Here is a 22,596-nt window from a genome sequence, read left to right as displayed (position 1 = left end):
AGAAGAAGAAAGCGTGTGAGAGGGTGATGACAAATGGTGATAGGAAGAGTTAAAAATATATACGAACCAACGAATTACCGAATAACGAAGTACCGGAAGATGACAGTGTCATGGTTATTTAACAACAGTTGAAAAGAGGAAACGTAATATAGGTGGGGGACGACAAATGTGTAAGAAAAGGTTTAAAAGTGAAATAATACGTTCAAAAGTGGGCGGGAAAAAAAAAAATTAATGTGAATTTATTAAAAAAAAAAAGGTGAAAATTAGCTTTTTTAATAAATTAACTATTTGTGAATTAAAATAAGTTAATCGTACTTATTTGTGTTTTTCATTGACCGCACCCCCAACCATCTTCTCCTCATTTTTTATTTTTAATTTAATGAGAACAATTGAGTGAATTAGGGTGATATAAATGACCTAGGTAGTCTTCATAAAGACAGTGTTGTTTAAATGATTTGGTTTCAAAATTTTATTAAGATTGTCCTTGAGAATAGCCGAATTGGCTGAAACGTCGGACTTATACAGGAATAAAAAATGTTTCGAGACTAAAATAGATAAAATTTGATTTATTTAAACAATATTAACCAGTCTGAAGAAAGTGTTAAAATTATAAATAAAGAAACATTTAATTATTATTCATACTGCAAACATGCTCCATCAGGTTTTGACATGAATATTGATATGAAGAATACTGATAAGACTTCCCGCTCAGTTAACAAGCTGACTAAGGCCGGTCAACGAGACTGACTCATCTTTAATACTGTTGCGATTCATGCCAAATTTATTATATTGTGTTCATGTATCAATTATATAAAAATTAATATTTTTTTATCCATATTTTATGCGCTGCCATATCGTCCAACTCATTTTGATGGAGCTTTTTGCTAGATGTTCAGTATTTTCCCGGGAAGGTTATAGTTATAAAAGTTATAGGCCATTCATACTTTTGCAGTAACAAAAAATGTAAGTAACAAAATTAGGCAATGTTGGCCCGTAACTTAAGAAAGTACAGATTGTTCTTCATGATTGTAATATTCCAATAGACTTGTCTCTTTCTGAAAAATTAATACTTCTTCTATTAAATGATTTTTAATCTTAATTATTCACTAAAAATTTTTTTAAAAAATACTTTTTTATTTATTTATTTGATGTATTTTATATCTGAACAAAATAATAAACATAATTAGGGGTAGATAGTTGACCGTAGATTAATGATTGGAGAAGTTTGTCGGGGGGTGCGGTCAGCAAAGAACAACATAAATAAATAAAACCATATTTATTTATTTTATGCCGACGTTTCGACCTGAGTTTCAGATCTTCATCAGGGCTATAGAATAAAAGAGATCGTAAATGATAAAAACTTGATAACTGATAATTGAATAGTACAAAATTTTAATTGGTATTTTATTTAATTTTTCAGTTTTTTTTTTATACACTACTTGCATATCTTATATTATACATATCTTCTTACCTACATTATATTATATTTCATCTGTTACTGTTTTCAATTTACTACCATACAATTCCACGATTATCAATCAATTAAAATTTTGTACTATTCAATTATCAGTTATCAATTTTTTATCATTTATGATTTAATTCAATATTTTGTATAATCCTAAATTTGTTTGTATACTATTCCTTTTCAATTGTATGTTACTCTAAATGTTGTTGTTATCTCTTTTGTTCTATAGCCCTGATAAGGACCTGAAACTCAGGTCGAAACGTCGGTATAAAATAAATAAATATGGTTTTGTTTATTTATGTTATTCTTTGCTGACCGCACCCCACGACAACCTTCTCCAATTAATAAATAATTAGTAAATATGGGGAATTTTTCATATTAACCATTTGGCAGTACTTCAAGCATTAATTTAAATTAGAAGGTCCCGTGGCCATCTTCTTTTCAGACGCCTCGGAGGATCATCAGGGACTGTTAAGGATGAGAGATTAAGAACTAATGAGTTAATATGAGTAAGGAGTTTGGAATGAAAAGACGCATTTCTGTTTTGGGCCTAATCCGCAAAGAATGGGATATTAAGGTCATTGTAGATGCGTTTATTTGTTAAAAAAAAAAAAAGAGAATGAGGCTTTCATTAAAGTAGATCGCCAATTTTTTTTTTAGGAAGAAGTAAATAATTAATAACAGAGAATAAGCTTTGATGTGACAGGAAAGAGACCTGACGGAACGTACGGGTTATGGCGTAAGGTTCACAGCGCTGGGTTCAGATTATGGGTTCGATTCTCACATAGGGCACTTAACCAGGTGTTTTTTTTTGTAAATTTTAAAATTACATTAACTAAACTTAAAATTACTTAATTACTTAAAAAACTTAAAATTACTGTTCGAATATCTTTCGCAGATATTGTGTTCACATCAGATTTTGTAACTGAATTTCTTTTCTTTTTTTACATTTAATAAAACAGTACATTTAATATACCTTAGTCAAAACATTTGAAAATGTTTAAAATTTATTGTTATAAACAAAACATTTTAATTTAAGAACAAGAATTCTTTTTTTGAGACCGGTTTGTTTATGGATTATAATAAAAAATACCCATCAAGTCTTAACCCACTTATTTTCTTATTATTCCACTCCTACGTTTCGGCTCTTCTGACCATTCTCAAGGACAATTAATTCTAAATATCACGGCTACAGTATCGTATGCCTTTGTTAGATTATAGTTTAGGCAATCAAACTATTTCTTATCTAACTAATTAACTTTTTCATATATTATTCCAGATATTTCCATAGTAATACTTTCTTGTACCAGTATAATTCTTCGGTATTCCAGTGAATAGATTGAACTTCAAAAGATGTCAGGGACAATTTTTATTAATATTCTTTTTACGATTCCAAATTTTAACATTTTAATTTTATAAACGTAAAGCTTGAATATAAAAGTAAAGCAGTAAAGCGAAATTACATTCTAAATTTTCGTAGAATCAATAGTGAAAATATTAATAATGGTTCTATTAGTATAAGAGCCCAAGAGGAGGAAAAAGGCAGTTATTTCGCCCAAATTTTGTACTACTTTAATGAAAACTATGCATAATTACCAGCCATAATTGATAAGTCCGCCAAGTATAGGAAAATAAAAAATGGTACATGTTACAAAACGTTAAAAAACAACTAATTTTTTATTCGGATCTCTATATCTTTAAAAAAACCAATGAAACTAGAAAACATAATTGCATACCATTTAAAGTAGAGAAAATTTGATAAAATATGAGTTCTAACAGAGGAGTTTACGTCCAACGTTACCGAGCTATAGATAAATATCATTCTTCCTTGAAATGATGAGCTGTCTCTGGGGAATACCCTGTTGCACTTATTTGCTTTAAATCTAATCAAGAGAGCGCGCTCTGCGATAACAGAATATATTTTCAGCTCTGAAGGACGAAATCACTTCAGTTGCTCCAGGCAGTGGAAGCTGGTACTACAATATTACTTCGCAGTAAGTAGTCAATTAAGTAATATGAAAATTATCTATTGAAACATTTTCCAACAGTGTGACCTTTTCATTTTGAATTCCAGTACAAACTTCTATTTAAATTTAAACCAAACGGAATTTAATTAATATATAAAAATTATATTTTATATCTTTTACTATCAGACCCGGTAATGCCTCACAATTGCTGGATTTAGGGATGTAGATACATTAATTGAATAAACTTGAAAGTTTAAAATAAATTAATGTATTTAGTTATTTATTCATTCTATTAATGATTTAATAAATATACTTGGTTTATAGCGATAAATAATATAATATAATAAAAATTTATGGTAAAAAAAATTGAAATAACTTCAAGACAATTCAACGAATCTGTATAACCTTCACTGTGCTTCAATATTATTTTATTTATTTATTTACTACATTGAAACAGTTCAGACCGACTGATCAGAAAGAGTGGTTAAACATTTTTTAGGAGTGAAACTAAATTGACGATAGTTTTTAGCTCATTATTTTCTTACTTATTGGTGATTACTGATTTTTGAAAAAATGAAAAAGTAGAATTAACTTAAATATGAATCAACTAATCTTCACCAAACTTGGCAGTGGTTTACATTTTATTTTATACGAACAACTATAAATTAACATTTTATGAGTTTATTTTGTGAAATATCATAAAAACTACTACTTATACATAGATAAACATTATTAACTACTTTATAGTAAATTTAACTAGCTCTAATTTGTCCGCTGGCAGACATCTCCACGTCCAATAGTTTCTAAAATGAAGTTTTTCATAAATCAAACTTATTGTCCGAACAACTATAAATCAATTTATTTTAGCAAATCTACTCCTACGAAAATAAATACATGAACTACTTGGTAGCTGATTAAACTAGCTTTAATATGAGTGCTAATAGATATCTGTACGTCAAATGGTTTTGGAGATATAGATTTTTCAAAATAAATTAACTAAACTCTTTCAGTAGATTTTTAAGAAATTTTGCTTTGTAAAAAGCTATATCTCGAGAACTATTGGTCGTAAATAGCTCTTTTAGGGCTAATATTTCAGAAAATTTACTCTTCTTTAAATAATATTCTCTTAGATTTTCTAGTGTTGTTTGTAGTTTTTAAGATATAGAGCTCCGAACGAAAAATTAATGTTTTTTTAAGGTTTTGAAACAGCCCCCATTTTTATTCCCCCTACCTCTACTTGGCAGACTTATCAATTTTGACTAGTAATTATACATAGTTTTCATTAAAGTAATCAAAAATTGGGGTGAGATAACTGCCTTTTTTTCTTCCAGGCTCTTGTACTACAACTCCATATCATTAAACCTACCTAAAACCTTAGAACACGTAATATAACTTCATTTAAAGTAGATGAATTTAATTTAATGAATGAAAATGAATTAATTTAAATTTAATAAAATATGAGTCATAAAAGAGCTGTTGTTTAATATTACGTTTAATATTTCTGAAGATAAAGTTTTTTTTTTAAAGCTACATTTAATAAAAAATATACAAAAAAAGTCAGTAGTAAGTGAATTTATTGTGGGAAATCTTTATATCAGAAACCATTCCACGCACAAATGTCTATTAGCACTCAAATTAAAGCTAATATAATGTGCTATAAAGTAGTTTATGACATTTATCTTCGTAGGACTAGTAGTTTTCATGATATATTACAAAATAAAATCACAAAATGTTGATTTCTAGTTTTTATGACAAAAATATTTATTTATCCAAAAATATATCTCGGTACCATAATTTGTACAGATGTCTTCCAGTACTCAAAATAAAGGTACTTTAACTTAGAGTTAGTAGTTTTTATGATATTCCCATATGAACATGAACTTTTGTCGAACAACATATATAAAAATGATAATATAATTTTATATTAATAATATCACTGTGTATATTTTATCCATCGTAAGATATATTTCCTTTTAATTCTGGCCCGTTGTATCTTATATATCTTTTTCTTTCATACATTTAATTATGTCGATTTAATTTGTTTTTCATCATGTAAATTTAATTATTCATCATTTCATTTCCGTTAAAACCTTTCATCATGTTTATGTCTTTATTTACTTGGACACTAACTTTTTTTTTTTTTATCATTTCTTTTGAATAATTCTTACCTCTACAATATTATAATTTATCTTCTATTAGTATCAACTTAATTTATTGTTATGTATATTTCCAAGTTTGTTAGTTATCATCAAGGTTGTTATATCGTTTTGTTTTCAGCCCTGATGAAGGCATGAAATTAGGTCGAAACGTCGGTACAAATAAATAAGTTTTTTTTCATTTTGTGTACCTTTACTGATCGCATCCCACCTCCCTCTCCCCTGACCATCTCCTCAAATACCTCAGTTATTTAATGTATTTAATGAACAAAAAAAGAAGGAAAAAAAATACAAAAAGAAATTACATTTCCAGATAAATAACTCCTTTGTAAAAATGTCCCCACCATAAAGCAGGTATAAATTTTCCACAATAAATTCACTAAATATTGATTTTTCAGTGCATTTTTATGATATGTTACTTTAAAAAAAAAAAATATTTCGGAAACTATTGTACGTAAACCCGAGCTGTTTAGGGCTCATATTTTGGTATTTTATAACTAATGAAAAATAATTTTTCTTTTAATGTTTCGAAACAACCGCCATCTTTTATTCCCCTTATCTATACTTGGCAGACTCATCAATTACGACTAGTAATTGAAAGTAATTTTGTAATTATTATAAGTAATTTGTAAGTATTTCTTAATGTGAAAAAATTGTAAACCACACTTATGATATTCTGAAACTAGAAAAAGATAAAGCTATTGAACTATGACAAGTTCCCCCATTGGCATTGTTAGAAGCAATGCCCAATTTTAGCTTTTATCTTCATCTGATTTTATCAGGACGTGTTTTGGATATTATTTGCTTTTACGGTGAACATCTTTTACCATATTTTTGCTACTTTGTAGAAGAACCCGGTTGAAAAAAAATAGTCAGTTATTTCACACAAATTTTGGATTACTTAAATGAAAACTACCTATACTTTTGTTGTTGTCTGGGGCTTTAGGGCGTAAAACCCTGAGGTCATCAACGCCCATGTTTCGTGCTTTATAATTCTGTTTCATTTATATTTATAATTCTATTTCACTTTATTTTTCTCTTTAAATAATTTCGAAAAAAAATTTAAGTAATTACTTCTTTTGTTATTTTTTATTTCGTATAACAGATTTTCTGGTTTAAATCTTATTCAAAAGGACATTCCTTTTTAAGAAAACTAAGACCATTTCCACGTTCTTCTGGTCAGCATTCAGAGCATCCGATGCACTTGTCCTACTCCCAATCTACTCATCAATTTTGCCTAATAATTATAGGTAGTTGTCATTGAAGTTATCAAAAATAGGGGGGGAATAACTAACTTTTTTTTCCTACTGGGATCTTCTGCTATCATCAAGAAGTTGTTATTTTATATCATTTATTTTTTCTAAGGTTTATTTTTTTTTTTTTTCAGATCGATTATTAGCCTTTGAAGTATGTCCCTATTACATTACTCAGCAAGGGACGGGCTCATAGCACAGGTAAAGGAGTATCTTAACGCCGGAGAGGAAATAAATGCATTAGATGAGGAAAGAAATACTCCCTTGCACTGTGCAGCAAAAAATGGACACGTAGGTGTAGTGAAAACGCTACTTGAGGCTGGAGCCGAGGTGAATATGAAAGATTGCGATAAGTCGACCCCCTTACATTGGGCAGCAAAGAATGGACACGTAAGTGCAGTCAAAACGCTTCTCGATGCTGGAGCGACGGTAAATGAGAAGAACGAGGATCTAGCGACTGCTTTACATCTGGCAGTAGGTGGTGGGCATATCTTAGTAGTTAAGGCGCTACTCGATGGCGGAGCGGCGGTGAATATGCCAGATAAGAACTATGTGACTGTTTTACATTATGCATCATTTCAAGGACATATTTCAATGGTAAAGTTGCTGCTCGAGGCCGGAGCGGCGATCAATGTGGCGGATAAGAACCGCACTACTCCTTTACATTGCGCAGTACAGGAAGCGCACATTGCAGTGATAAAGGCGCTGCTTGATGCGGGAGCAACGATAGATATGCAAGATTTGGACAAAAGAACTGCCTTGCATTTGGCAGCATTAAAAGGATGCCTTCCAGTGGTTACATTACTCTTGGACCGTGGGGCTGATCTCCATGCAAAGGGAGAATTTGAAATGACAGCAGTAATGGCAGCAGCCAAGAATGGCCACTTGTCCGTAGTAAAGCTCTTCGTTGACCGTGGAGCTGAACTTGATGCTAAGACCAAAACTGGTTGGACTGCAATAGACTATGCTAGAGACTCCAATCATCATGCAGTAACAGACTACCTCAAGTCCAAGGGCTGTAACTAAAAATGTTACTGTAAAATTTAAGATTTTATATTTTCCATTATTTTAGTCTATCAAGAAATATATATTACAGCCTATTTTGTTTTAATTAATGCCAATTTACTCATTAAAAAATGAATCTAAATAATACAATTTTTGAAATACAAACTTAAAATATATTAAAATTTTAATTTTTATTTAATTATGCAGTATTAATTTTTATCATATACAGCCAGACTTGGTAATAGAGACATAATAACACATTCCAGTATATTTAGAGAAATATACAACTTAAATTATAACAAGATAATAAATAGAAGACAAAATAATTAAACTTCCCCCCTCCCTACGCCAATGGCCTATTACCCATTTTCCCTCTAGCAGTCCAATACAATTTTACTACACACCAGACTCAAATTACTCATCTACAAAGTAATACTACGACCATCACTCCTACACGGCGCACCACTACTACACTATCTATACCCAACAGCCCTGAAATCACTACAATACCAAAACAGCACACTACAGAAGATATGTCGAGGGACATCTCTTGAAAGACGTAACATTCATAACGAACTACAGTTAGAAACTGTACAACAACACATCACACGGAGACACATTAAATTCTTCGACAGTCTCCCTGCTTCCTTCAATCCAGTATTCCAGTCTATCACCCCATCCCCCCTTCCTGCGAGGTGGCAGGGCAGGAAAGGTTCTAAAAACCCTGTTAACATCACCTCATAGCTCAATCTTCTGATGCACCCCAATCCCCTCCCTCACACTTCTTTTCGATTTCTGACTGTTTCTCTTATCATTTCACCATTATCTATTATCTTTATTATTTTTTTATTTTTATTTTTATTTTTATCTTCTATGCGATACAACAGGAGGAGGCCCCTCACCTCCGGACTCAAAATAGCTCCTTGAATGGATAGCTCATATGTAAAATTAAATATAACAGGTAACCTTAAAATACCAAAGGTAGTAAAAGGTAAGACACAACACGAATTACTTTTCTTTCTTACACAGTAATGTACTTACTAATTCACATTTTATTTCTGTTTTAGAGGGTTCGGAAAAAAAAAAGTACAATTTTACTCTTCTTCTTAGTTGGTCCACATCCTGCTCAACATCTTCTAGACCAATAGACGTTAAAAGATGGTCCCCTTCCATGTCTCCCATGTTGCATAGAGGACATTTCGGGGAATCTACGATGCCAATTCGATGGTGGTGTTTTTGGAGCAGATCATGTCCTGTTACTAGCCACCAACCAAGCCACTCCCTCAGTTCTGCTAAGATTACCGGGAATTCGGTTATCCTTATGCAAAGCTCCAAGCTCAAAATTATTTTTTGGAATGCTGGAGATCTAACACATGATTAACTTACAGAATTGAAGATTATTTTGGAAAAATATAATATTGATGTTGTTGGTCTTTGCGAATGTGGAGCTTCAACTGAAAAAGACTTTATAAATATAAAAGGATACCAAATTAAAATATTGACACGTGGCTTCAGGAATGGTAGTTTATGTTAAAAGCTATCTAGTCGCTAAAATCGATATAATTACGACTATGACTGCAACAGAAAAGTCTGAGGTGATGCGTGCCAAAGTATGGAATGGGAGATGCATGAGGAAGATCTATTTTATCTATAGCCCACCGGGAAACAAGCTGCCTCTTGAAGATCTTTTGGAAGGCTGGGATGAACACTCATCACTGATGGGAGACTTTAATGCGCACTCATGGATTTGGGGTTATAAAATAATTAAACTAAAAGCAAAACAAAATGATAAACATATTAATTTCTATTTACAATATTAATATATATCCTAGGACTTGATCCACCACTTGTAAAGGATAATGTTGAGCAGGATAGGTTTTCGGTGCTTCGCATTCAATTATATCACTGGCATCCAAATATGGGGCGTACCAAGACGTGGTGCAGGAGGGGCAGTTGCCCCCCGGAAATTTTTTTCAAGTGAATACTAATTTTAATAACTAATAAAATATAATATATAATGTTCTTAAAAATTTGGTTCCTATTCCGTGCTGAAATTTCACAACCTGGTTGACTAATTGGATTGCCCCCCTCCTAGTTTTGATCTTGGGTATGACCTTGTACCCCTGTTAAAGTTAGTGGGGGTAAAGCGAAGATGCTAGTCTCAGGACATTAGAGGAGAATCAGGCCAGAACTTCAATATAATTATTTAAACAGGTCCACTGCTGTTTTAACCTTTCGGGTACGATTGTATGGATGGATAATACAGGACAGGAATTATACTAGGAGATTAGGATGATGAGTGAGTTCCTCATGGAATGTGATGAATTTGGATTAAATAAGGTTTGAGACAAATGGGATGTTAAGGTCATGATGCAGGTGATATACTAAGTAACAACGGCTATAGATCGAAGGACTGCACTGAAAGTATTGAACGCGTTTGAGTTTTTATCTGTCTCCCACAGTTCATGTGCAAAAGTTCAATATTTTTTATTATTGTATTGCAAAGTAGCAGTTTGTTGTCTGCTTGAAAGCTGTTAATTTTCTATTTAACATCCTATATAATTATTTAAGTGGTCTATTAAGTTTTTGTCTTTTAAGTATAATCTATAGGTATATAGTATGTAGGTATATAGTCTGTAGGTCTATAGTCTATAGGTCTATAGGTACCTCTTTACCGTATTTACAACTATTCCTAATTAGTACAGTTCTACAATTTATTACTCTAGTCCTTTATTCACAATTCTATCACACTTGAATGTATTTATTAGTATTTATCAGGGATTGTTAAGGATGAAAGATTAAGAATTAATGGGTTAGGATGGTTAAGGAGTTTGGAATGAAAAGACGCATATATGTTTTGGTTTATATTAAATAATTTTTTCTACTATTTGTATCTTTATTGACCGATATCTTCCAAGAATCTACTTCATATGGTCAAACATTTTCTTACAAAAAAAAAAAATAGTTTTAGGATAAATATATGAAATGTAAAACATGAAATATATATGTGTGTGTGTGTAATATATGAAATGTTAAACAAGATTGTTCGCAGGTAAGACCTAATAATGATAATTTCATATCATGATCAAAAAATCTTGAGAAATTGTGATGCTCTTATCTCTATCAGTTCTTAAAATAATATCAGAACAGCTTTCATATCAGCTGAGAGACGAAAACACTCAATAATTAAAATGAAACTGTAATAAATTTAAATGCAATGTGTACGTCATAAATTAATATTAAATTATTTTTGTTTTTTACTTTCACTTACTTATATCAGAAATATATAGTAAGAAAATGAATTCCGATCGTTATTTTTTTTTTATTGAACTTTATTTTATTTTCAGGAATTTAAGTTATGCCCTTTATCCACTTTTTTATTCCTTATATAATCCAAACAACGTTTCGGGAACTTCTGCCCACTATCATGTTCCTATTATTTACTTGTAGACATACGTCATATAAAATTAAAAATCATTTTTATATATTCCAATTTGAATATAAGTCCTATTATTTTTAATAAAACTCTTATTTTATTAAATTGTACTTTTCTCTTTCTCTCCATCTGTACCTGGACCCAGGAGGTCAGTCGAAGGGGGGATGGACACCGCTCATGATTGCGTCCCATAGGGGCTACTTGGACGTGGTGAAGCTGCTCGTCGAGCGTGGGTCTCCAGTCAAAACTAGGATCGATACTGGAGAAACTCCATTATATTTTGCTTATTCCTTCAACTACAACAAAGTAGAAAAGTACCTACGGTCCAAGGGCGCGGTACAGACGTGGTGACATGATCAGCATGTTTCTCTTCTGCGCCTGCGCGATAGAGCTCAGCAGAACCTATGTCTGATATATTTGTTATTATACTGCATGTTCACATTTATTTGTTATTATACTGCATGTTCACATTTATTTGTTCTTATACTGCATGTTCACATTTATTTGTTATTATACTGCATGTTCACATTTATTTGTTATTATACTGCATGTTCACATTTATTTGTTCTTATACTGCATGTTCACATTTATTTGTTATTATACTGCATGTTCACATTTTCATTTTTTTCTCTTTTAGCTATTATTTTATTTGTTTATTGTCCTATCCATTCACAAGGATATTTTAAATTTCCTTTTTCTTTCTCCTTCATCTACACAGTATTCCATACCCCTAATTAGTCATCGGTTGCATCCAGGGCATTCTGGGCCAAGTGCGAAAGCGACCCAAAATCAACCAGGCAGTTAGTACACCAATACTTTTTGTAATTTAAGCTAAGTTTTTTTACCATTCCCTCCAACGATATCCCTTCATTATATTACATACACTCTACTGATAATTTTTCAGTAGTTTTAAATAATTTAATATCCTTATCTATCTAATATATGAAAACATTTTACATAATTTATATTTAATGTAAGTCTAAAAATTCCCTAATAATAAGGGCGAAATATGAGTTTCAAATTATTTTATATCTCTGGTTCCAATTTGTTTAATTATATTCGGTTTGTCACCTTAAGCGTTTAAGCTATTTCTATTTTTTGATCTTTCGAATATGAGGCGATAATTTTGGACCAAAAAAAATTTTTTTGTTTTTTCAAAAGTAAAAATTGTTCATAAAATTAAAAAAAATTATTGAAATTAATTTATTAAAATTCGTATTTGAGCGTTTCTCAAAGTGCTAAAAACGAACTTTGTTTCACTGCTAAAAAATCTATTAACACACTTTGATATGACAGTCAGTCTGAATCGTTTCAATTAATATTGAAGTACAATGAGCCTTATTATATAAAAACTATCGACATTTTATGAGGAGAAGATGGTTGGGGATGCGGTGAGAACATAGAACAAACAAGTTGAAAGAACTCATTTAATAGTGCCTTATATATAATAACAATATATAATAAAATTACAATTTATTATAATAAATATAATATAATAACTTTATATTTGGTTTCTTTATTCTATATTCATATTTCTTTGTTTCTTTACATTATATTTATATTTGTTTAATTAGGTTATTTTAATTAAATATTTAATTACTTATATACGTTTTACTTTTCAAAACTTTCATTACTTTATTTATTTTTATCCTATACAATTATTTACTTAATTTAATTATTATTCTGTACCTTTTTTTTTTTTTTTTATTCATTAGTTGTTATCTTGATCTTTGTTTTTAGCCCTCATGAAGATCTGTAATTCTGGCAGAATCGTTGGAACAATAAAATGGGGTTTTTCTTTTCACTACACACTTTTCTTTTCACTATACACTTTTCTGAATCCTCACTCATTTGGTATATTTTGTTTCTTAATCACTTACACACATTGTACCCATTATTTTATACTTTACTTTTCCTTTGTTTTTCTATGTTTTTTTTTGTTTTTTTTTATTAATATTTCTTCTCCCCCTATTATGTATATTACCATTTATTGTTTACCCATTTTTTAAAAATTATTTATTTAATGTAATTTACAACTGTACAAAATATTACAATAGGTAAATATGTATGTTTCATATACACTTGAAAATCTTGGGAAGGAACCACCCAGTAAACATTGGTGGTACTTCAAACATTAATTTAAATTAGAAGGTCCCGTGGCCATCTTCTTTTCAGACGCCTCGGAGGATTATCAGGGATTGTTAAGGATGAATGATTAAAAATTAATGGGTTAGGATGGTTAAGGAGTTTGGAATGAAAAGACGCATATCTGTTTTGGGTCAAATCTGCAACGAATGGCATGTTAAGGTCTTTGTGAATGAGTTTATTTGTGACGAAATAAGGAGCATCAAGGATTTTACGTAGGATTTTGGATTGTAACGATTGGATGCGGTAAGAATTTGATGGTTTGGTGGAGCCCCACAGCTCAATTCCATATGTCCAAATTGGTCTGATTATTGTAGTGTATACTAATTTTTTGTAGTGAACGGGTAGTTTAGAGCGTTTGTCAAGTAAGTGTTGTAGCAATCGGTATCTACGAGCAGTTTCTTCTCGTTTCAGTCTTGTGTGTGGATTCCAAGTAAGTCTCTTGTCAAGATAGAGTCCTAAGTATCGAATCTGTTGAACAGGCATTAGTGGTGTATTTAGAAAGGATACTGTAGGACAGGAGGGCAGAAGTTTACGACGGAGAGTAAAGGTGATCTTGTGGGATTTTTCAGGATTTATTTTGATTCTCCAGTTTTTACAACATTCTTCAATAGATGTTCTGTGTGCCTGTAGTGTTTGTGATGCATTAGTTGGGTCGTTGTTTACAGAAAGTATACATGTGTCATTAGCGTATGTTGTTAGGACTGTGTTATGGTGGGTTGAGATGTCAGCTGTAAAAACCGTATAAAGAATGGGACCTAAGATACTACCTTGAGGAACACCGGCGGACTGAGAAAAGAGAGATGAGTAGGCTAGGTTATGATTTACTTTAAAGGTTATATCCACCTAATTTAAATACTTTTTTTACTATGTTTACTTTACAAATTATTTTCGTTATTGTGGCATAACTGCCATCCCCACTCCTCCAAATACAAACCGTCACTTTGCCTTTGACTGCCGTCAAAACAGGTATGGATTCTGTCTCATCATTTGATTTTTATTTATTTATTTTTTCATCTCTTTATTTGTACTTTCTTTAATATTTCTTCTCATATCTATCTGTTACTATTATCCTTTTCATTTACTATTTACAACCTTTAATTTTTCTTATTATATATTACTTTTCATTTTATACCCCAGTTATTTTACACCTATGTTTTTTCTTTTTTTACTTTTTGTAACTATAGTGTTTGTATCTTTTTTAGCCCTGAAACGTTGACTCAATAAGATAGTATAATTATTTACTATTTGAGTTTTTTTTTTACCGCACCCGGAACATATTCCATTCATCTATACACACGGTCAATCAATAATCTTCCGCTTTTTCTACTTATTTGTGTTAGTCTCTGACTGCAACCATCTTTTCCGCATATATATTATCCACGGTCAACTATCTTGTCATCATAATTCATATTTTATGTAGTGATAATATCATAAATAACCACATCGTCTAAAATAATAAGAAAAAATCGCCTAATTCGGATTAGTATTAATGGCAATACAGCTATGTTATCACTTCATTCATATATTAATTGATATCCCTTCATTCATATATTAATTGATATCAAAAATAAGTTCTTCAAAAGTGTGAAGGAATGTCAAACGGATCTTGAGCCGTGTCGAGTACAGTTTACAACGGATGCTAACTGCTGGCGAAGATTGGAGAGGACATATTAGCAGATTAGAGGAGAGCATGCTGACCACATCCGCCCGCAGGTTACGTACCCAAATATTTACCTTGGGCTCCGGTCCATGTGATAAGGTTTTTACTGCACCACCCCGGGCAGATAAGGCACAACACCCTACCTGCTGATATTGAAACAATTATTTAGTCGTTAGAGTCTGCACTCCTCCTCCATGTTGTAAATTTCAGATATGCAGCGATTATTTATCGATGTTTGTAACTAAACGAAAGGCTTTAAAAGATTAAAAAACTTTTTTATTGTCCATTTTACTGAGTGGATACGATATTTCTGTCATAGAACAACAGTTTAACATCTCAAAAACGATTATTTTGAAATATGTGTGTTGTTATTATTGTATTTAATAAAATTATTTTTATTTTTATTGTTGAATCCTGACTGAAAAGACAGGAAACTGCTCGTCGATTACGACTATTACAACATTTACTAGACTAACGGTCCAAACTTCCAATCCATTACAAAAGACTGATCTACATGACTATTATAAGACCTATTTGGACATACGGAGTTGAGCTATGGGGCTCCACTAAACCATCTAATTCCTCTCGAATCCAATCCTTACAGTCCAAAATCCTTCGTAAAATCCTTAATGTTCCTTACTTTGTCACAAATCAAATCATCCATCAGGACCTCAATGTCCCCTATGTTGCCGATTTGGCCAGAACCAGATACTAATCCTTTCATAATAAACTTCCCAACCACCCAAACCAACTCGTTTCTAACCTGGCTTCTCCTTCACTACCTAATAATCCTCCTAGGCGTCTGAAAAGAAGATGGCCTCGAGATCTTCTCCTTAAGAAATGTTTTTGGAGTTCTATCAATGGGTAGATTCTCCACATGTTTTTGTCATGTCATAATATCATTTACAGCAAATTTACTTGATGTGTATATGTGTATACAGTTGTAAATATCAATAAATAAATTAATAAAAAAAAATTGTATTTATTCTTTTTATAAGGATTTGCATATTTGAATAAAAACACGCGTATTTATATATTTTTTTTATAATTAAGTGTAAAAGAAAAAGTTGCTAACGCTTGTTATAGTACAAGAGCCCAAAACGAGAAAAAAGGCTGTTATCTCACCCCAATTTTGTATTCCTTTAACGAAAACTATGTATAATTACTAGTCAAAATTGAAGAGTCTACCAAGTATAGGTAGGGGGAATAAAAAATGGCGGCTGTTTCACAACGATAAAACCAATTAATTTTTCATTCGGAGCTCTATACATTAAAAAGTAGCTCCAACACAAGAAAACCTAAAATAATGTCATTTAAAGTAGAGTAAATTTGATAAAATGTGAGCCCTAATAGAGTTATTCACGTTAAATAGTTGCCGAGACATAGCTTATCAAAAAGCAACATTTCATTAAAATGTACAGAATGTATTGAAAGATCAGTAGTTAGTGAATTTATTTTGAGAAATCTAGACATCAGGAACTATTTGACGTACAGATGTGTATTAGCACTCAAATTAAAGCTAGTTTAATGAGCTATAAAGTAGTTTATGACGTTTATTTTCATAGGAGTAGAAGTTTCCATGAAATTTGCTAAAATAAATTGATTTATACGCCAGTCTTGAATATTTAATTTCAAGTTCGTATGACTTCGTTTTTGAGTGTCTTCACACAATCAAACAGGCCATTTTTCTTGGGCAGACTTGGTTATTTGGACTGTGGGGATATCAAAACATGGATTTCATGATAAAATCGAAGTTGAAATTTCACACGATTTCAATACTTTCCCTTACTATATATTCCTTATGTAGGTAATTGAAACTATAAATTTATAGATTACTAATGTAATACATATATTAAATAATTGTTTAAGTGTGGTTTATATTAATAATAAAACCTATTACAATGATAGGTTTTACTCTCAATAACAGTTTATTTTAATTCCCTAACGTTTCGGCGCTTAGGGGGATCAAGAAGACAAACTAAAAATTGTTTTCACATTATTACCATATTACTTCCTCACATAATACCAATATTTTTGAACATACTTCAAGCATTGATTACAATTAAATCACAATTAATTTTAAAGTCTTTCATCCGCAGACTATTTGCTAAATGTTATATAATCTTCAAAAAACAAAAACAAATATCATAATAGTTTCACTTAAATTTTATAAAATGGCTAATCATTTAAAAACAAACAATTTCAATACAAAAACTATCCTTTATATTGTTTCTCCTTTTTTACTAACCACATCCATAACACTTTTTTTAAAAATTTATTTAATGAAATATACAACTGTACAAAATAATAAAATAACTAAATATGTTGTATGTTCCATAATACTAATAATAAAACCTACCTTCAACAGGTAAGGAGCTTAATCTATTTATAATTCTATTAACTCTTAATTTTATTTGATACTTATAATTTAACATTATTTAAAAACATACATATTACATATTTTTGCACAAAAAAATAGACATATACTTGTGTATAGATAAAGATATACATATATGTGTATACATCTGCATATTGCGAGAATTTAAACATTTCATCTGATATCTAAATAATTACTAATAACTACATATTGATTTTATTTAAAATCTTAACATAATGGCTGTTTAGTCCTTTAGAATCTTATTAATTCTTTATTGTATAATTTATACTTCCTGAAATATAAGTTGGTTCCAACATTCTTAAAACGCGAGCAATTTCGGTAATATAGATATAGGAGGAAATACGTTTCAACGGGTAAATAAGTTTAAGTATTTAGGTTCTACGGTAACTAGAAAAACGAAATTGATGAGGTAATAAAAGCTAGGTTGAAGGCTTATATCGAAAAACTTAAAAATTAGAATTTACAAAAACCATTATCCTTCCCACTGTTCTTTATGGATGTGAGGCGTTGCCTCTTACACTAAGGGATGAACAGCGTCTTGGAGTTTTCGCAAAATATTCGGACCGAAAAAGGATGAATTAACGGGAGAATTTAGAAGATTACACAACGCTGAATTAAGAGACCTACACCCGGTAAATATAATTCAATTTATAGCATTGCGGCGTATAAGATGGGCATGTAAGGCTGTAGGGCTTAGTAACGAGCGGATCCCTGAAATGGTAATAAAGACTGAACCAACGGGTAAACGTCCGAGGGGTAGACCGAAACGTAGATGGGAGGATAGTGTTCAAACAGATTTAGTGGAATTAGGTTTGGAGGGACATTACTGGAAGGATGTATGCAGAGAGCGTTTGGTCGTTAAGCCTTTATTATTATTATTATTATTATTATATATTACCAACATTCTTCTTTTAAAATGATTAGACATATTTTCTGCATGTATCACTTTCACATTTTCAAAATCAAACCCATGTTTAGTTTGAGAAACAAGTTTCGCCATTGCTGTTATATTGTTTATTTCATGTCTCAAAATTTTTTATATCTATCCATATGAACTATACTTATTTTATTTATCTGTGACAACCCTCTCCTTTTCATAAATACGCGAGCTCTGACCGATAGAGGAGATTGGACTGCAAATCCTGCAAGCCTGCAGAACTGAGATTCCGAGTTTAATTAAACGCGTGTAATAAATAGCAGTTAGTTGGAATATGGTGGAGAACCCCCAAGCTAATGTTGCGTTGAGTATCTACTAGCACCAGGAGGGTGGGCCTTCCAGCAACTTCCTCCGACATTCAGGAAAAGAATTTAAACTCACTTATCAAACGGAGTTTCCAAAATTTTTTTTAATTACTTATTTAATGTAATTAACAACTGTACAAAATAATACAATAGGTAAATATGTAGTATGTTTCATATACACTTGAAAATCTTGGGAAGGAACCACCCATTGGTGATACTTCAAACATTAATTTAATTTATATTGAAGTGTAGATAGTTGACCGTAGATTACCATATTTATTTATTTTATGCCGACGTTTCGACCTGAGTTTCAGGTCTTCATCAGGGGTTGTGTCGTAGAGGAGGGAGAGATTAGTACTGAAACAATATGTTTCACTACAACTATGTTTCACCTCCTCAACGACACAACCCCTGATGAAGACCTGAAACTCAGGTCGAAACGTCGGCATAAAATAAATAAATATGGTTTTGTTTATTTATGTTGTTCTTTGCTGACCGCACCCCCCGACAAACTTCTTCAAGCATTAATTTAATTTAGAAAGTCCCGTGGCCATCTTCTTTTCAGACGCCTCGGAAGATTATCAGGGATTGTTAAGGATGAAAGATTAAGAATTAATGGGTTAGGATGGTTAAGGAGTTTGGAATGAAAAGACGCATATCTGTTTTGGGTCAAATCTGCAACGAATGGGATGTTAAGGTCTTTGTGAATGAGTTTATTTGTGACGTAATAAGGAGCATCAAGGATTTTACGTAGGATTTTGGATTGTAACGATTGGATGCGGGAAGACTTTGATTGAGTGTATACTAATATTTTGTAGTGAATGGGAAGTTTAGAGCGTTTGTCAAGTAAGTGTTGTAGCAATCGGAATCTGCGAGCAGTTTCATGTCGTTTCAGACCTGTGTGTAGATTCCAAGAAAGTCTCTTCAAAATAAAATTAAACATTTAAATAGTACTGGAGTTATTAATATTTATTATATTTATATTTTAGCACAGGAAATAGGTATCGTCTCCATATACAATTATACACTACATCCAATATCCAAGCAGTAAATCCAATCAAATAAAAAAAAATCTAGAGTTCCCGGGTTTTCGCTCACTTCATATCCAAGCAGAAGAGGTAATCAAAAAGAAAGTTTATAGGTACTGGAAGAGGCAGGAATTTGAGGAATCTTATGGAGTCTATCTCGATCCTTCAAGTTTTTGTCGATCTGCGTGAAAGATTGACCGTAGTTAAACATAGTGTAGAGGAATCTGAAAAACAAAGCAATCTTGAAAAATGTCTCGGATCCACTTTTTCCTTATACGCAAGCTTATCTACGGTCCAAAAAATAATGCCAGATTTAAAAGATAATTTTGATATGGTTTAGATGCGGTCGATTTTCGAGTGGAATTACTCAATTTAAAACTAAAACGGTGGATACATGATAGTACCGATAACTGTCCCGTTGAAAAGGAAGGTACCTTTCATTTATTGGGTACCTGTCCTAGATATAGTGAAATTAGAATAAAGCATTAAAGATTATAGACTGTTAGGATTGGATTCGGGAGGAATTAAACCATCCAATCCCTCTGAGCCTCAAAGCTCAACTCCGTATGTTCAGATAGGCCTCATAATAGTCATGTAGATCAGTCTTTTGTAATGGATTGGATGTTCAGACCGTCTGTCTAGTAAATGATGTAATAGTCGGAATCGACGAGCAGTTTCCTGTCTTTTCCGTCTTGTTTGAGGATTCCATGTAAGAAGTTTGTCCAGATGTAGTCCTAAGTAACGGATCTGTTCGATAGGACTAAGTGGAGTATTATTAAAAGATTACTCTAGGGCAAGAGGTCATGGGTTTACGACGAAGGGTAAATGTGATTTGGTGGGATTTATTGAAATGTATTTTAATCCTCCAGTTTTGTCACCATTCTTCAAGGGTGTTGAAGTGGGATTGGAGTATTTGAGATACAATGGAAGGATCATTATTCACTTATAATAGACATGTGCCATTGGAATACGTGGAGAAGATAGTATGGTTGGGACTGGTTGGGATGTCAGCTGTGAAAACTGTATAAAGGATAGGACCAAGGAACCTACCCTGAGGTACACCAGCAGACTGACGGAATAGGGATGACTAAGCGCTGTTATGATTTACTTGAAATAATCTGTCGGAGAGATAAGAACGGATAATGAGTAAGTACGTAGGGGGTAGTTATTTATGGATATTGTATAGCAGTCCTGGGTGCCGGACTCGATCAAAAGACTGTTTTACTTCAAAAAAGACTCCTGAGCAGTACATTCCGCGCTCCATTTAAGACGAGACAACATCAACCACATGATGACATTAAAACTCCCAACAGAGCATCCAAACTCAACGAAAAGACAATACCAACCAAGAAACATCTCACATACCTCAGCATTAAGCTAGAAACACATCTATCTTTCACTGCGTACACACAGAACAGAATACAAATCGTCAAATCAACATCATACCAACTCAAATACCTCACCTACTCACCAGGGGGACCTACACGGCGCACCACTACTACATTTTCTCTACCCAACAGCCCTGAAATCACTACAATACCAAAACAGCACACTACAGAAGATATGTCGAGGGACATCTCTGGAAAGACGTAACATGACGCACATTCATAACGAACTACAGTTAGAAACTGTATAACAACACATCACACGGAGACACATTAAATTCTTTGACAGTCTCCCTGCTTCCTTCAATCCAGTATTCCAGTCTATCACTCCATCCCACCCTTCCTGCGAGGTGGCAGGGCAGGAAAGGTTCCAAAAACCCTATAAACATCACCTCATAACTCCATCTTCTGATGCATCCTCTCCCCCTCCCCCACACTTCTTAATAACAAATAAACATTACAGGTAACCTTAAAATACCAAAGGTAGTAAAAGGTAATACCCAACACGATTTATTTACTTTTTTTCAGAGTAAAGCACTCACTAATTCACTGTTTCTTTCTGTTTTAGAGGGATCGGGAAAAGAAAATAGACGAATGTTTTTCGATTGTATTTTGGTCTTCTGTGTGTTTTTTTTTAATTGCTGTATGGAACCATTTTTTTTTAATAAACACAATAAATTAACAAAAATTAATAGTAATCAAGTACGGTGCACGGATCACATAGAAGGCCAGGATTTCGAGCAATAATTTTTTTTTATTCAACCTTTGTCTAAGAGTTCAAATTTTTAGTTTGATATATTTTTTTTTTTTTTGGAAAAATAAACCTCACAACTTTTCATTTTTTATTCAATCACAAAAACTCATTTTGAAACGCCTATACCCCATTCTAGATTCCAATCATATAATCCCTGAGCACCAGTGTGGATTTCGAACATCCCATTCAACTATCCAGCAATGTTCTGGACGTGGTTTCGTCTTCCTTGGAGCGCAGAATGTACTTTGCAAGAGACTTTTACTTAGAACGAGCTTTTGGGCGAGTCTGGGACCCGGGACTGCTTTACAGACTCTAGATTCCAACCTCCCACATACTTTCTCATCATCCTTTCCTTTCTCATTGATAGATTATTCCAAGTAAATCACAATGGTTACTATTTATCTCTCTATTATCAGTCCAACGCCTGTTGAACAGATTCGATACTTAGGACTCCATCTGGACAAGAGACTTACTTGGAATCCACACACACGACTGAAACGATAAGAAACTGCTCGTAGATTCCGGTTGCTACAACACTTGACAAACGCTTCAAAAAAAAAAAAGTATACACTACAATAATCAGACCAATTTGGACATATGGAATTGAGCTGTGGGGCTCCACCAAACCATCAAATTCTTACCGCATCCAATCGTTACAATCCAAAATCCTACGTAAAATCCTTGATGCTCCTTATTACG

The 22,596-nt window shown here is 32.2% G+C and overlaps 2 protein-coding genes across 2 annotated transcripts in view; one reads left to right on the top strand and one right to left on the bottom strand.

Moving 5' to 3' along the window:
• Positions 1-22,596, bottom strand: part of LOC106681366 (neuron navigator 3) — a 201,052-nt gene that overhangs the window by 52,373 nt on the left and 126,083 nt on the right. The window lies entirely within an intron of this gene.
• On the top strand, positions 3,323-7,941 carry LOC106681381 (serine/threonine-protein phosphatase 6 regulatory ankyrin repeat subunit A). The gene is made up of 2 exons (XM_014421667.2): positions 3,323-3,459; positions 6,976-7,941. The coding sequence occupies exon 2, from the start codon at positions 6,998-7,000 to the stop codon at positions 7,865-7,867; it is 870 nt and encodes a 289-aa protein (XP_014277153.1). The 5' UTR covers positions 3,323-3,459; positions 6,976-6,997; the 3' UTR covers positions 7,868-7,941.

The sequence above is a fragment of the Halyomorpha halys genome, unplaced genomic scaffold (genome assembly GCF_000696795.3).
Source record: "Halyomorpha halys isolate HHAL.00 unplaced genomic scaffold, Hhal_1.1 Scaffold331.1, whole genome shotgun sequence".
Taxonomy (NCBI): domain Eukaryota; kingdom Metazoa; phylum Arthropoda; class Insecta; order Hemiptera; family Pentatomidae; genus Halyomorpha; species Halyomorpha halys.
This window is presented reverse-complemented; position numbering and strand designations above follow the sequence as displayed.

Excerpts from the sequence above, each read along its gene's own strand:
- LOC106681381 (XM_014421667.2), top strand. The coding sequence starts at position 6,998 with ATGTCCCTATTACATTACTCAGCAAGGGACGGGCTCATAGCACAGGTA.